The 16,879-nt window shown below is 36.2% G+C and overlaps 1 protein-coding gene across 14 annotated transcripts in view; it reads left to right on the forward strand.

Annotated features, from left to right (window-relative positions):
• LOC106879882 (uncharacterized) overlaps positions 1–16,879 on the forward strand; it is a 164,255-nt gene that overhangs the window by 60,695 nt on the left and 86,681 nt on the right. For all 14 annotated transcript variants that reach the window (XM_014929608.3, XM_014929613.3, XM_089354531.1 and 11 more), the window contains 9 exons: positions 87–227; positions 1,024–1,043; positions 2,785–2,919; positions 4,593–4,617; positions 6,425–6,528; positions 7,726–7,831; positions 9,613–9,706; positions 11,184–11,222; positions 13,437–13,649. In XM_014929608.3, coding sequence (XP_014785094.2) covers positions 87–227; positions 1,024–1,043; positions 2,785–2,919; positions 4,593–4,617; positions 6,425–6,528; positions 7,726–7,831; positions 9,613–9,706; positions 11,184–11,222; positions 13,437–13,649 — 877 coding nt within the window. The remainder of the gene's footprint in view (positions 1–86; positions 228–1,023; positions 1,044–2,784; positions 2,920–4,592; positions 4,618–6,424; positions 6,529–7,725; positions 7,832–9,612; positions 9,707–11,183; positions 11,223–13,436; positions 13,650–16,879) is intronic.

Below are 16,879 nucleotides of genomic sequence, written 5' to 3' on the forward strand. Positions count from 1 at the left end.
CATGTATTCTTAATTATTTCAACTATAGAGTAGACAAAAAAAAGTTAACATTCTGATGTAATCATAAAATCTCACTTTTTTTTCAGAGCACTCAAAGAACCAAAGAGCCTCAGTTTTATATATGGTGTAAATATTGACAATCGTAACCAGGATGGAATATTTGTATATAATTGTAGCCGATTGATTCGGATGTATGAAAAAGTTGGGCCGCAGTTGGAAGGTGGGGTGTAAGTAGGAATTCATACTTTTTTAAAATATCCTTTGGACATGAAATTATTTTATGAATATGTAGCATATCATTCAAATGGACAATATACTTTGGAGCTTATTGTATTCTTTTTATGTAGTATATAAGGAGCATGTGGTATATCCTCCATATATGTAATTACCTCATGAGCATGTATATCCTTCAGATGAGTAATCATTTGATGAACATGTAAAATAAATCCCAGGAATCTTAATACATGTGGAATGTGTAGAATAGCTTCTATATGTGTAATTGTATGCAGAACATGTAGCATAACTTTCACTAGCACAGATGACTCTGAAACATGTAGAACAATTTTGTGATGCGTAATTATTTATGTAAGACAATCACGGGCAAGCTGCAACCTGCAAGATTTTCAGAATAGCATACCTAATGAAAAGTTACGTTGAAATTTTTTAGCCCACCAATTGATAAGCCATGTCTCGTGCAGCCTGCTTTTCGGAAAAGGTTGCCCATGTCTGATGTAAAATAATGTCTTAAGATGTAGAATTTCTTGTTTAGTTTCTGTAAACTAATATAAATGTATCAATAAGCTCCTAACTGGATGTTGAATATTTGTTTGGTTTTAGTAGTCTCCAAATAACCATTAACTGACATTTTGTAGTGTTAGATTGTTTAGCATAGTTCTGAGATGTGTAACTGAAAATATATTCTAAAACATCTAAATCAATATTGAGTCATCAGGAAGCAGCATTTGTTTTACAATTATAAAAAGAGAAAGAATAAATATTTTCATCTTTTTCCCTTCATTTCAGCTGTTGCAGTGGGATTGTGGGTAAGTTGATATCTTTTCATATAGCTCTTCGTGATAAATAAAACCATAAGCCAGACTGATTTAATTGTAGAATAGTATATCATCATCATCATCATCATCATCATCATTTAACATCTGTTTTCTGTGCTGCAGTGAGTTGGATGATTTGACCTGATTAGAGGAGCCTTAGGGTTGTCCAGCTTTCCAACATTTATATATCTAGGATTTATGGACAGTTGATACAGTTAAACTAAATCACATATCATCTGTTTATTATATCCATAATAGGTATGCTTATAAGTTGTAAGGACATACTCCACAATAGTATGGGTGGAATATCGATGCAATTAAACAAAATCACACATCATCTGTTTCTTTGGGATAATTTAATAATTTATTGGTTTCTATCTTTCTGATAAATATTTAAGAAAATAGAAACAGATGTAAAAGTGACTAGATACATATATACTATTTGTTGAGAGGTGTTTTAGCCTAATATTTATAGCAGTTTCAGTGACCTCATAGGCTGAAAAAAGTAAAATTGTTGGCTTTCAATTAAAAGCAGATTAGTTCAGTGTGGTGCAACACTGGACAGATACTATAGTTTGTATGTGTTGGGATGGGTTGGATGTTCTCATTGATTTGAAATATAGATTTCTTACATATTTCAATTCTTAGATTTATAGGAGAAAAGGAACTGAGATGTGAGATTGTGTAATGTTTATGGTTTTCTTAAGGACATGAATGATTTAAGCGAAATTACGAGGTGGTATCAAAAGGTTCCTGGACTAGTTATGACTAATAAAAAAATAACTTATTTACCTAAGTGTTTATATCATCTCTTTCGAAATAGTCACCTTGCGCAGCAATACACCGGTCCCAGCTTTCCTGCCACTTTTAGAATCTGGCCTGGAAGTTGTTTTCCATAAGCTAGTCAAGGTCAGTCTGCGATTTGCTCTGGATCTTGACAACGGTGTTAAAATGGCGACCTTTGAGCTGCATTTTCTTCTTGGGGAAGGGATGGAAGTCTGCAGGTGCTAAATCTGGTGAATAGGGTAGGTGCAGAAGTGGTGCACCTACCCTAGTGGGGATTTTTACTTTTAAAATCTTTTAAAAAAAGAGCTTGCATTCTCTTGTGACCCAGAGAGCTATGTTGATAGGAGAGCAATCTCCTGGTAGGTCCAACTATGCCTGAGAAGTCAAAAGGTAATATTCTGTGAGAACATGTCTAGTCATGGGGAAATATAACCTTGCTTGGAAACAGGTGAGGGTTGGTGATAGGAAGGGCATCCAGTCATAGAAAATCTGCTTCAATAATCTCTGTTCTACTCGTGGAAGCATGGAAAAGTAGACATTAAGGTGATGGTGGTGGTGATGATGATAATAATGAAACTTTTTTTAACCCTTTACCATCGATCTGGCCATATCAGGCTCAAATATTCTGCCTTTTGTATATTTAAACCGGCCTGATCAGGCCCAAGTATTCTACCTCTTGTATGTTGAAACCGACCAGATCCAGCCTCTCACCCAAGAGTGTCTTTCTATAAATCAAACAATTACACCATTGAAATGTCAAAGCCAAGAGATAATGCATGATTAATTGAAAACAATGTGAATAAATAAATTTTGCTAAAGGGTTAAACAAAAGAATTACATTTTAATGGGGAAACATCTTTACAGTGTACCTGTTAGTCAGAAATTGTGCTGATGAAACATTGCACAACAAATGTTTGGTTGACAAAATTCTTTGTTTCTGCTATAGGTGTTGTTGATGTTCCTTATTTGGTGTTGGAGCCGACCCATAACAAGCAAGACTTTGCTGATGCCAAAGAATTCCGATATTTAATGAAAGCTATGGGCGAACACATGGAACAATATTGGAATGATCTGAATATACGTGAGTTGGAACATTTATTTTTTTAAATTCCCCCTTTCAATGCTTTATATATTCAGCAAGAAGTTGTCATAGAAAATGACTGAAGAAGATACTTTGTTATTCTCACAGAATCACTGTGAAAAGTTTAAATGAAATTAGAGGTATAAAAATTGGATGAGTGTGAATACAGCAAAGAGGATAAATGCATGTTACAAAATCCTCCATGAATAGGGGTAAAGAGTAAAGACCTTTGGTCATGAATGACAATGGCACTGCACCTAGAAAGTTCCCTTCCAAGGTACGAGTCTGGGCAAGGTTGTTTATAGAAGACCAGCAGTCACTTATGCATACCAGCCTCCCCTCTCTGTGCCACTGATATTATCCAAGGGAAAAGAAAATGCCGATGCAGCTTGGCACCAGTGATGTCGCACCTCATTTCTACAGCTGAGTGAACTGGAGCAATGTGAAATAAAGTGCCCTGCTTAAGAACACAACACACAGCTCAGCCCAGGAATCAAACTCACTACCTCATGATTGTGAGCCCGACACTCTAATCTCTGAGCCATGCAGCTTCATTAATAGAGGCCTTGAAAATAAGCAGCAAGCACTAGGTATTCAGTGATTTCAGTAGTATTCAACATCAGATCTGTGCAGACACATACACATCTCATGAAAATGTACTTCCAGTATTAAATTCTTTTTATTTATGTTCATCACACATTTAGAACCTTCACATTTCTCACATAGTGAAAACTTTCATGTTTTCTACAATACCTTATAATATTTTGTGATAACATTACATATTTTAGGCACTGGTGTGGCTGTGTGGTGAGAAGTTTGTTTCCCATCTACATGGTTTCAGGTTCAGTCCCACTGCATGGTATCTCAGGCAAGTGTCTTCTACTATAACCTTGGGCAATCCAATTTGGTAGATGGAAACTGAAAGAAGCCTGTCCATATAAGTGCAGGTGTGGCTGTGTGTTAAGAAGCTTGCTTCCCAATCACATGGTTCTGGGTTCAGTCCCACTGCATGGTACCTTGGGCAAGTGTTTTTTATTACAGCCTCATGCCAACGAAAGCCTTGTGAGTGGATTTGGTAGACGGAAAATGAAAGAAGCCCGTCGTGTAACATATATACCTACATGCATGCATGCATGTAATTAAGATTCAGTTTAATTAGGTACTTAAATTGAGGCACCAAGCCAGTTTGGTATAGTCTGCACAGCTCCAAGTTAGGTGAACAGAATGTAAATAAATAACAAGGATGTCCAGGTATCAATACATTACAGCCGTTTCGAGCAGCTCCATTTAATCGATCAATGAAAACATTATATGAGTTTGAAAGAAACTGTTCTCCTCAGACGTAGATGACCATATAAATTTCCAACATACAGGATAAACCATTTTTAACAAATTTATATCAATACCAGAAACCAAAATAATTACATTGTTATAACTCCCATCCATCCCACCTCTGATGAATGCAGGGTTACACAATCGACCTATTACCTTACATTCTATGGAATCCCTAGCAAGAAACCAATTGGTAAGATTGGCCATAATAAATATATAATACTGTACACTTTGATTAACACACACACACACACACACACACATATACATACATACACCACACCCTCACAAATAATGAATATGCTGAATGATGATGATGATGATATTTTAATTTGTTTCAGATCAAACTGGAATTACAAGCTTTTGGTAAATATATCCATTTGTGTTTACATTTGAATTTTGTAAGTTTTTATTTAGATTCGAAGATAGTGAGAGATGTTTATCAGCTATTTTTTTGTCAATAATTTATTTATTATTTCTATATGTGACATTCAAGTAGATTGGGGAGAAATGGTGGACTGTTAGCTGTTCATCTCATCTGTTGTACTTGAAGCAAGAATTATCCTCTTTAAGAATGACGATGGCAATATTCAGAACAGCTATACACTTACATAAGATTGAGACTAAATACATATAAATTAGAATTATGGGGTGGCAGTGCTAAGCAGTGATGTGTATAAATACAAGATTATTCCCAGTTCAGATACGCTTTGAGCACATTTGAACCTTTTAAAAAACCATTCACTGTTTTGTCATAGAGAAAATTTCTCACTGGTGGCAAATGGTGTAAATTCACCAAAATTAGCTTGTAGCGCTACCTACCCAGACTGTAGGACACAAGCATTCCTCTTTAGCCACTTAAACTGGACAGCGGGTGTTGCAGACTGATAAGAGAGATTGTCTCCCTTATGATATTATTCCTGTCATTATTGTTCAATGACTGGTAGCACTAATTGGTGGCTCTCTGCATACAAATTATTGGGTGGCATGATATGTATAAATACAAGGTTATTTCCAGTTTAGATATGCTTGGGGCATATTTGAACCCAGTAGAACGCCATTCACTGTCTTTTGTCAAGGACAAAAATGGTGTAGATAAGTAGCTCCACCAAAATCAGCTTGCAGTGTCACCTACTCTGGTAATAACCAGGTAATGACCCTGTGTAAAATTGTATGATTATGGTGAACCATTGTGTGATATGACATTCGATAAAAACTTTTTGATGAGGCTGAAACAATGCAAAGTGAAACAGCAGCAGTTGATAATATAAACAGAACAACTTCAACTGTTGTTGTTTGCACTTTTGTAGTTTACTTTGTATTTCCTTTTGCATTATTTTGGCCTCATGAAAATTTTTTTATTGAATGTAAATACATTTACATAAGGTTGGGACCATCTCTATTCTTTTCTTTTACTCTTTTATGTTTCAGTCATTTGACTGTCACCATGCTGGAGCACTGCCTTAAATGGTTTTAGTCAAAGAAATCAACCCCAGGACTTATTCTTTGTAAGCCTAGTACTTATTATATCAGTCCCTTTTGCTGAACTGTTAAGTTACTGGGACATAAACACATCACCATTAGTTGTCAAGTGATGGCGGGGGGGACAAACAGACACAAAGACACACATACATTTATATATATATATATATATATATATATATATATATATATATATATATTAATGGAAACTTTTGCTTTTATCTTTTGTAAAAGCATTTCCCAACATGGCTGTGTGGTTAAGAAGCTCACTTTGCAACTACATGGTTTTGGGTTGAGTCCCACTGTGCAGCACCTAGGACAACTGTCTTCTACTATAGCCCCATGATGACCAATGCCTTGTAGAGAATTTAGTAGAGGGAAACTGCGTGGAAACCCATACATGTGTGTCTGTTTGTCAGCCCCTCACCACTTGACAACAGGTGTTGGTTATGACCCCTCCTGTAGCTTAGTGATTCAGCAAAAGAGATTGATAGAATAGCTACCAAACTTAAAGAAACGATAAAGAAAACAAGTACTGAAGCAAAAAAAAAAATAACAGATAAAGATAGGTCCATTTCAGATACAAGACACCATTGAGTGATAAGCATTTATCCCAAACCATTTCAGTTTTGCATTTATTCATTTCTAAAATAGTTCTAAATGACTTTTTTTTCCCATCGATTTTTCTCAGGTCTAATTTTGGTTATATCAGCTCAAAATGGAAAGATCCACCATCTTCAGATGCCAAATATGCCAGAAGACGAGCGATGCAAGTTAGTTTTACTCTTCAGTGTGGTATGTAGCTTTCTCTTTAGATACACTTCATTACACTTCTTGTATGAGATGGTATCAAAAAGTTCCTGGACTAGTGCTGTAGTGCACCAACAACCCTTAGTTGTGCATTTAGTGAGAGCTAGCAGTGACCTTCACGAGGCACTGTGCCAAGTGACATCACTGTGTTTACTTTGCAGGTTCTGAAATTTGTGTTTTTGTGATCACATATATGCTGTTGTCTGTGATTTTGTCATGGACAGGAACAAAGAGCCAACATGAAATTTTGCATTAAACTTGGGAAATCTGCTACTGAGACATTGAGCATGCTTTGGCAAGCTTACAGTGATGAGGCAACAGGTCGTATGCAATGTTCCAGGTGGCACAGGCACTTCAAAAGCAAAAGAATGTCTCTGGAAGATGATAAGCAATCTAGAAGACCTGCTGTGAGCATGACTTCCCTGGAAATGTGGTATTATGCATTGAGAATTCGTCCCAGAGCCAGACCATCGCTTGAAAGTTCTACTGTGACGTTTTGAAGCATTTGAGGGAGGACCTTTATCGAAAGCGACCGGATCTGTAGAGTGCGAAGAATTGAATTCTTCAGATTGACACTGTACCTTGTCACCAAGCTCTCCTCACTTGTGAGCTTCTCACCAAAAGCGACATAGTATTGCTTCCGCACCCACTCTATTCACCAGATTTAGCACCTGTGGACTTCCATCTCTTCCCTAGGATGAAAATAAAGCTCAAAGTTTCACCGTTTTAACACCGTTGTTGAGATCCAGAGGGAACAGCAGACGTTCCTTGTCTCACTTACAGAAAACAACTTCCAGGTCAGATTCGAAAAGTGAGAGGAACACTGGGACTGCTGCATTGCTGCACAAGGTGACTATTTCAAAGGAGATGATGTTAAAACTTAGGTAAATAAGTTATTTTTTATTAAACATAACTTGTCCAGGAACCTATTAATACCACCTCATATGTTACTGCAACTACTACAACAGCAATAATATAAAAAAAAGCATGTCACATGCTTTTTGACAGAATGCGATTAGGTGTGTACATCTAATTACAAACATACTTGTTATTGTACCCTTGTATATACATATCCATTACACTCACTCTACATACACATTTATGACATCAATTTTTAAAAGATTTAAAAAAACCATATTCCTTCCACATTTAAAATTATTTTCTTTGATTTCTTTTCCTTAGATGCTTGCCTGAAGTGGCGAACACTTCCCTATTCAGCAAACAATGTTGGTCGTGAATTCCCTGATGACTGGGTGTGTAGTATGAACCCTGATCTTTCACACAACAAGTAAGTTTTCACTTGAACATGATTTGATAAATTCTAATGATTCTGGACATTTCTTGTTTTTTTTTTTACTTTTTTGCCTGCTACACAATCATAAACAGTCAAGCCATTACTTTTTCATAGCCTCAGTTTTGTTCACATTTGTATAAAATGTCACCAACTATTACAAAATAAATTTTTTATAAAATGTAGGTGTAATTATTTAATTGGATATTACATTATATAATTAATTCACTCAATTATAAAGTTTTGTGCCTATTCTTACCTATGGTCATGACTTGGGTAATGACTGAAAGAGGATGATTGTAAATGAAAGTGACTGAAATTGGGTTCCTCTGATGGATCTCAGGAATAATGATACTTGACAGGGTAGAGAGATCACAGCTGAGGTTCTACAGACATGGGATTAGAAAGTTTTAGGAAAGAATCACAAGACATATTCTTTAAGCTGAGCCAGCTGGCAGGAGACCTAGGGGTAGACCAAAAATGAGGTGGTTAAATAATAGCCATAGTCTCAGTTGGTCATGCTTGGGAATCCAGCTGAAAAGTGTAATGATGATTACTATAGAAGAGGTCTCTGAGGATTCTATTCTAGTGACTTGCCTAGGAATAGTGGGTGGAGAAGATGGATGAATGGATGGAATTATAAAGTTTTATGGAGCATGGATGACAATTGTAAATTGGAATAAAAAATCACACTGTACAGAAATGTCAATCTTTTCACTATAGCCACTTCCATCTGGTGGCTATAGTGAAAAGATTTTTTTTTACCCCACCCCAATATGGAGAGGAGGGTGAGGGTGGATAAGGAGGTACTGCTCTCAGTGAATTATTTAAAAGGTGTATGGGAGTATCATGGCCTAAGTGGATGGCCTGACTTCCTGCAAGTGCCTGTTGGTCAGGCAATGGTATCTGGGAAGGATCGATCCTTTCTCTTTGTAGTCAGTGTAATCCAGGATCTGTGGAATTCCTTGATTAGCCCTAAATGAGCATCCTTCTCTGTGAGTACTTAATCATACATTTGTATACTGTGTATTGCATTTTTTCCTTTCATCATTCATCTGATTTCCATGCAAACCCCTTGTTTTTTTTTTGTAAACTATCTCTATAGCAGCTCATTCATCAATCTTTGTAGCAGTTAAAGAAAAGACTTATTAATTATGTTGATAAAATAAGTTCTGTTCAAGTCCTGCGATCTCAATTTGATCATATGTAGGGACAAGCATGGCTGTTTTGTTAAGTTTGCTTTGGAGCAATTGTAAGTAGGGATCCAGTCCCACTGTATGGATGCTGTTGCCTAGCATTCTTTGCTATGGCTGCAGATTGACCAATACCTTGTGAGTGAAACTGGTAGACAGAAACTGGAAGATGCCTGTTGTGTGTGTGTGTGTGTGTGTATTTTTGTATTTCCCCCTCATCTTCATATCACGTGCGCCTTGATTTCAAGCTTTGTGCAAATGCAATGATTCACTCTTATAGACTTGAAAAATCAGTGCAAATTAGATGTTTTATAGTACTGAGTTCTGTCTGCATTTGATTCTTGCTGGTTTCACTTTGGTCTTGTCTCTTACTTTCTGTTATTAATAAACAAGTGCCAGTAATATATTGGTAATGATTATATATGGAAAACTTAGTCTTCTAATTTCAGTAATATTTTTTTTAGGGATGGTATAGTTTGTCTTTCACTTATAAAGGATATTATTAGCTTTTCTACCTTAAGATGGATTGGGTAGATTTCCGTTTTGAACATGATTTCCTCTACAATATCCTTTTTCCTGTTGCAGATGCTCAGCTGCAGAACAGAAAATGAACATAGTTGAAGGTTATCTCAAAAAAGAAATGAAATCAAAAGCACAGAAACAGAAAGAGTTAGAAGAAGTAAGTTGATTCGAAGTTTTATCAGCAGATTTACTTCAAGAAATGCTTGTTATTCTTATTATTTGTGGACAACATTTAATTCACCATCCCAGTGGTGGATTGAATAAATTGTAATATTCAGCGATGTCCCTTTACATTCTGTCTTCAAATCCCACCAAGGCCAACTTTGCCTTTTATCTTAAGTTTTCATAAGAAATGCATGTCAAATACTAGGGTTGAAATAGTTGACTCTATTTTCTCTAGAATTTGGTGCCTTGTGCCTATGAAAGAAATCCCCTTTATCATCATGAAGAAGCTTCATCCCAAACATGTGGTCTTGGGTTCTGCCCCACTATGTAGTGCCTTGGGCAAGTATTTCCTTAAGTCTCAGGTTGACTAAAAGCCTTATGAGTGGTCCTGGTAGATGGAGGAAAAACACACACACACACACACACACTCTCTCTCTCTTTCTCTCTCTCTCTCTCTCTGTCTGTCTGTCTCTCTCTCTCTCTCTCTCTCTCTCTCTCTCTCTCTCTCTCTCTCTCTCTCTCTCTCTCTCTTGCTGCTGCTGCTGCAGTTGTGGCTGCACCCCTTGCTGACTAAGCTATTGCCACTTGGAAAGACAGTACATTACTGACTGGTTAATGAACAAGCCCCTCAGAAGTAGCAGCTAAATCCTCCAAATTATCTCCCACCATCTTGAAAATGGAAAGAACACAGTCTTGGAGTGTCAGTAGCTCTTTTGAATGCTGGTGAATTTTTTTGTGTCTGTAGGGCTTCCAATCTTTTTTGATATCACAGACACTGTGAATGGCCTCTCACAGTGCTCTGTAGCTAAGTCTGGGAGTGAGAAAAAAAAATAGTGAAAGAGGAATCAACTCCAATACTTGATTGGTATTTCCTTTATTAACCCTGTAGAGAGGAAAGTAAAGTTGAGCTTTGTGGGATTTAAACTCATTGCAGAGAAGTGGAAGGCATTTTATCCCATGTTCTAACAACTCTGCCAAATTGCTACCTTAACCCTTTTGATACCAACCAACCTGAGTCTTCTTCTGGTTTTATCAAAGAAGCTTTTGTTTAAAGTGATCTAAATTAAAACCTTTCATCAAAATTTCATGTTAATTAATGTACCAAACACCAGCTTAATTATTATATCAGTTATTTTACTAAGTTTTTCATTATTTTCAAAAGTAGCTGAAACAAAGATTGTGGGTTTCGACAGAAAAATGGTAACAAAAGTGTTAAATATAGTCTTGAAACTCCTATAAAGAAAAATAGTCATGATTGGAATAGATTTGATTAGAAGTTTACTGAATTAAAGTTGACCTAACACCAACTTCTCATGTCTTTTCTTATGTTTATAAGGAGACTCTTTATGTATATGCATGCATGTTTTATTTTCTATGGACATTAAATGGTGATAATATAAAAAAAGACATTTTCATAAGCTGTAGTTTTTGTTTGTCATTATTTGATGTTTCTTCGATTTCTTTTACAGGATATTAAAAGAAAGACAGCAAAACTTCTAAAATTACAGGTGAGTACAAAAGGAGGATTGTGATACTTTTTACATAGGCAGTTGTATTAATCTACTTTTGAATTGAGCTAGATTAAATAACTTGTTACAGAATGAGATTATTGGTTGCTAATGAGTCATTATTATTCAACTATTAATTAATACATACACGAAGTGTTTTCACTGATTGATTATGATTGATAGTTGCTGCTATAACAAGGTGACTAATGCTAATTAATTTACATTGTGTCAGTTAAATTTTATAGTTCTAGAATATCTGAAGATGACTGAGGAACTTAACTTGCTGAAATATTTCTCAGTGGTTGGCCCTTATCCTTATACTGTCTTTTGCACCCACATATAACATTACTTTCCCCCCTAGATGCCTTATTATGTGTCCTTCTCCTCCATCATATGTTTCTTACTCTCCTCATGCATTATTGCTCCCTCAACACCTGTTCATTATATTTCACCTTCTCACCCATTCCCTGTCTCTCACTCTCCCATACATTCTTGCAACCTCTACTCACCTCTACTCCTGGAAGTTAGGGTCTTGAAATGCCAAATTCTTAGTACCAAAAAAATGTAACAATGCCTTCAAAGGAAGAATTTACTTTTACTTTACAACCTTTCTCATCTAATAATTATCAGCTGATACTTTCTGTATCTTATGAACGTACATAAGATACTTTGGTTTGGGGGAGTTAATCTGGAAATTATTTTCTTGCTTTATGTATGTCTATGCTTTAGGGTGTTGTAGGTATCTGTCCTTATTAAGCTTATTACTTTACAATCTTGTTCTGAACATTTCACTGTAATGTTGCAGCAACTAGATGGTTATAGTGCATAGGCTTTGTAAAACAATTTACTTGACTGTCATTTTAAAAAAAGGTATTGTCGATATTACAGTTTTAAATAAGCAGAATAGTTTAAAATGAAGAATTAATCTTGTAGTATCATTGATAAATGAAAGAACTACCTTGTATTTTGGGAGGAAAAACCCAGCTTTTACATACTCCCTCTACAACACCAATCTTTAGAAGTCTACTAGTGAATGTACCTGGGCATCATTGTCAACAACGATTTTGTGTTGGACAAACTACATCTCTAAAATTGTCAAAAAGGCCAAGAGTGTGTTAGCATCATTCAGTAAAACATTTGTCAGCCACTCTTCAGCTATCTTTTTAAAGCTATGGTATGTTCACATGTAAAGTTTGCATCATCAGTCTGGAACCCTATCTTGCTCAGCATGTCAATCTAGAAACTGTTCAGAAACGTGCAATCAGATGAATACCTGCTATCAGGCATCTACCATATTCTGAATGTCTTGCTTCTCTGGCCATGGACACATTAAAGCTCTGACATCTAGCAACTGATTTGGTAGACACCCACAAGATTATCCACCATATTTCCAACAACAACCTTGAGCAACTTATTGAATTTTATATGTCTAACACTCATGTACATGATTTTGTAAATAAAAAAAACAACACGGCACCATTCACTTTTGGAAACATTTGCTGAAGCATGAAATAAACTACCCACATCAGTTGTTAACTTTTGGGACACTACATCCTTCAAAACATCCACGCTTCCCAAAATTCACCAACAGTAGCACCTCATGTCTCCACCACTTTTTTTTAAACAACTCATTCACTGTTCACTTTCTGTGCATTATTCTATGTCCTGTTCATGCACTCTTGGCTACCTTTTCTGATGAGTTGTAGTGCATCTGAACAATGTATACAATAAGTTTATCATTATTATATAACCACTAACATTGCTAACAACATTAACCAATAATAACTAGCAAGGGTTGCTTTACAACATGGCACAATAACAAGAAGCAGGTTCAGTTTTAAAAGACTAACACAAGTGACGTTATTGTTATGAAAATTATGGCAGCTTTGTGTATAAGCTGATCAAAACTATTTAAGGACAGCAAGCGACTTTTTGATCAGTACAATACAAAATGACAAATACTTTCATAGTTTTCTTAAAATGACTAAAATGGGTAATTTTGTGTATCTGGTCTGTGGTGCTTAGCAACTAACATGTTAAACAAAAACTGATGTCATATCTGGATTCAGTGCCCCAAAGTGTCCCAAACCTGCCTTTACTTTCCAACAAGCAAAATTGTTGTGGACCATTGGTGTCAAATAGTAAATGAAACTAGGTCTTCTTAGTTACTTTCATTTTGCTTCGTTTTGTGATTAGTTGTGATTGGTATTGTAGAACACAAAAGTAGTGGAATCATCAAATCAGTTAAGATTGGAAGATGAAAGGAGACAAAAAGAAGAAGAAATAGAACAAAAGAAAAAGGAGGAGCGAGAGAGGTTGAAAAAATTAGAAGAGAAACGCAAGGCTGAAGAAGAGCAGAAAAAAGAAGTTCGGAAAAAGAAGAGTGAAGTGGCTCGTGGCAGTAAATCAAAGACCGTGGCAGACAAAGTGAGTAAAATTCGGTGTGTTTTTTACTTAATTTTTAAACTAGCAAACTGGTTATATGTTCAAACAGGTCAGATCTGGTTTCTTCTATATACCTAACAATGTCATTCCAAAAATAAACAGTTACATCATTGAAATGTCAAAGCTATGACATAATGTATAATTAATTCAAAGCAATGTGAATAAATAAGCATTACATTTGACAGGGTGATCTGAATGTTAAAAGGTTAAACATATTTTTGACTAAAGAAGCACATTTTTTTATTTTGACCTTCACTATACAATTGAAACCCCACTTGTCTGCTTATAGGTAGTCTAAGACAAATAATATCCCATAGTGTGTCAGTAGTAGTTTTGAAGTTTCAAACTTTATTTAACTCACTCCAAAGTTAATGTTGTATGACCGAAGCTTTATCATTGCTCTCCCTACTATGGATTAATACTATCTGATAATGAGTTTTTCAGTTGCACAATACTGGGCCTTTGGTAGATAAATATAATGTATTGTTGAAAATTTTGTTAGAATTATCAAGCTATGTTCACAAGTACCTCCCATCTTCAGAAGCCACTCATGTCAATCCTCTTAGAAGAATATTTACATGAAGTGTTATTTTAGTGTTGTAGGCAAATATTTTAAATGGGGAAGGAGTTCCTGAGGGATACAGCTCTGGAAGTGAAAGTCTGGGCTTAGTGGTTTGGTTTAAGAGAAGGCTGCACCAGACTCCATGCCAAATCAGACTGGAATCTGGTGCAGCCTTCCAGCTTGCCAGCCCTGGTCAAACCGTTCAACCCATGCCAGCATGGACAATGGACATTAAATGATGATGATGATGATGATTTCTAGTTTTTTTCTTTCCATTGCTCCTTTTTCTTTACACACATTGTCACCAACCATTTACAAAATGGTATTAACTGGAAGAGTGGGTCACACTCAAGCAATTCCACATGTATAGCAATGTACCAACTGCTTGTTTGGAATGTTTTTGTAATGCCCTATTAAGCAGTTCCAATGTCTACTGGGGGTAGTAGCACAAGCTTTGGGAACCATTGATTTTGGATGTAGGGACCCTGTGGGAGGGGTAGACCCAGGAAGGCATGGGACGAAGTGGTGAGAAAGGATCTTCAGATGCTGGGCCTCACTAAGGAAAGGACAAAGGGCTGAGAGTTATAGCAATTTGCTGTACTCGAGAAGACACATTGAGCTAAGCAAAATTGCGGCCATCCAGGCATGTCCTTGCAAGTGCTGGTGTCATGTAAAATGCATTTGTGCTGGTGCTGCGTAAATTCACCTGTGCTGGTGGCATGTAAAAAGCACCCAGCACATTGTAAAGTGGTTGGCTTTAGGAAGGGCATCCAGCCGTGGAAATCATGCTAAACCAAACAGTTGGAGTTTGGACAACTCTCTAGCTGATCAGCTCCTGTCAAACTGTCCATCTCAAGCTAGCATGGAAAATGGATGTTAAATGATGATGATGATCCAGAAGAGGTTAGAGTTCAAATGTTTTTTTTTTTAGATATCTTTCTTCACAGATCATTAACCATCCATAAATAAATACGTCAAATGTAAATCTGAGATAGTTCAGAACCCTTAGCGAAAAAGTAATTTGATTTATTGCTGTCACTGTTGTTGTCATTGTAGTTGTCCACTTTTCCATGCTTGTATGGGTTGGATGGAATTCATTGAGGCATATTTTTTATGGCTGGATGCTCTTCTAGTCATCATCCCCCACTTATTTCCTTGTAACATAGATATTTCCCCAGGGACAGACATATTTTCAAGGAAGATTGGATAAAGAACACTGCTTGTATGACAGTGGCACCCGTTTACAACTATCAGACGATGTCAAGACAAGTAGATACATGCACATACACAAACAAACAAAAGCACACACATACATTGATGATGATAAATAAATATGATGATAAATAAATATGAACAACTTCCTCGACATCTTACTCAAACCGTTTCTAAAATATGTGAAAAGCTTCATTAGGGATGACTTAGACATGCTTAACCACCTCCCGAAGACAATAAATGAAGGAACCCTGTTAGTATCATTCGATGTGGTGAATTTGTACACTAATATCCCACACAATTATGGTATAGAAGCGATCACCTTCTGACTAGAAAAATACCCACAAAAGATCCCAGGACGCATCAACCACAGATTCATAATCGCACTCAAATTCATCCTACTGAACAACTATTTCATGTTCGATACAGTTTACTATCGACAAAAATGTGGAATTGCAATGGGAACCCGAGCTGCTCCAGTGATTGCGAACCTTGTAATGGGTTACCTAGAGCTTAAAATATATCATTCATCACTACAAAAATATGGCACCTCTTTTCATTGCTATTTAAAGGAGAACTGGAAGAGGTATCTGGACGATTGCTTTATTCTTTGGAAAGACAGCATGGACAAACTCCTTGATTTCAAAATAATGCTTAACAATTTTAATAGAAACATACAATTCACCATGGAACACAGCAGTAAACAACTCCCTTTTCTTGACATCCTAATTAAAATAGTCAATAACCACATTGAAACAGACATCTTCTATAAACCCACAGATTCTAAACAGTACCTATTATTCAACTCATGCCACCCCAAACACATAAAAATTAATATACCTTATAATCTAGTGAAAAGAATCTGTACCATAGTTTCGGACACCTATACTCGTGAACGAAGACTCATTGAACTCTGATCAATACTAATCAAAAGACATTACCCAATATCATTAATAAATGATGGAATTAAACGAGCTAAGGAAATAGACATACGAACATTAAGGGAAGTCAACCGAAATACTAAACTAGACTTAAAAATACTCCCATACATCTCCACACATAACCCTAGAAATGACAAAGCCTTTAACATTATCATCCAAAATTTACCCAGCCTCACAAGAGATAAAACAATGAACAAAATTTTAGGCTCACACAAAATTATCAAAAGTAAAATGCAACCTAAATTATTGTAAAAAATATTAACCAGCGCAAGACTATATCCATTAACAACAGAACCAAAAGTGAAAAAATGTGGTCGACCTAACTGTGGTACTTGCCCCCACCTTTTGGAAGGTTCAGAGTTCCACTTTAAACCAGGTGAAATATTTAAGATTAAATCAAATTTCACCTGTGCCTCAGAAAATCTAATCTATGCCATTACATGCGTAGGGTGTGATAATAACTATATTGGCCAAACAGGAATATCACTCCATAGAAG

The sequence above is a fragment of the Octopus bimaculoides genome, chromosome 1, assembly GCF_046866305.1.
Source record: "Octopus bimaculoides isolate indiv1 chromosome 1, ASM4686630v1, whole genome shotgun sequence".
NCBI lineage: Eukaryota > Metazoa > Mollusca > Cephalopoda > Octopoda > Octopodidae > Octopus > Octopus bimaculoides.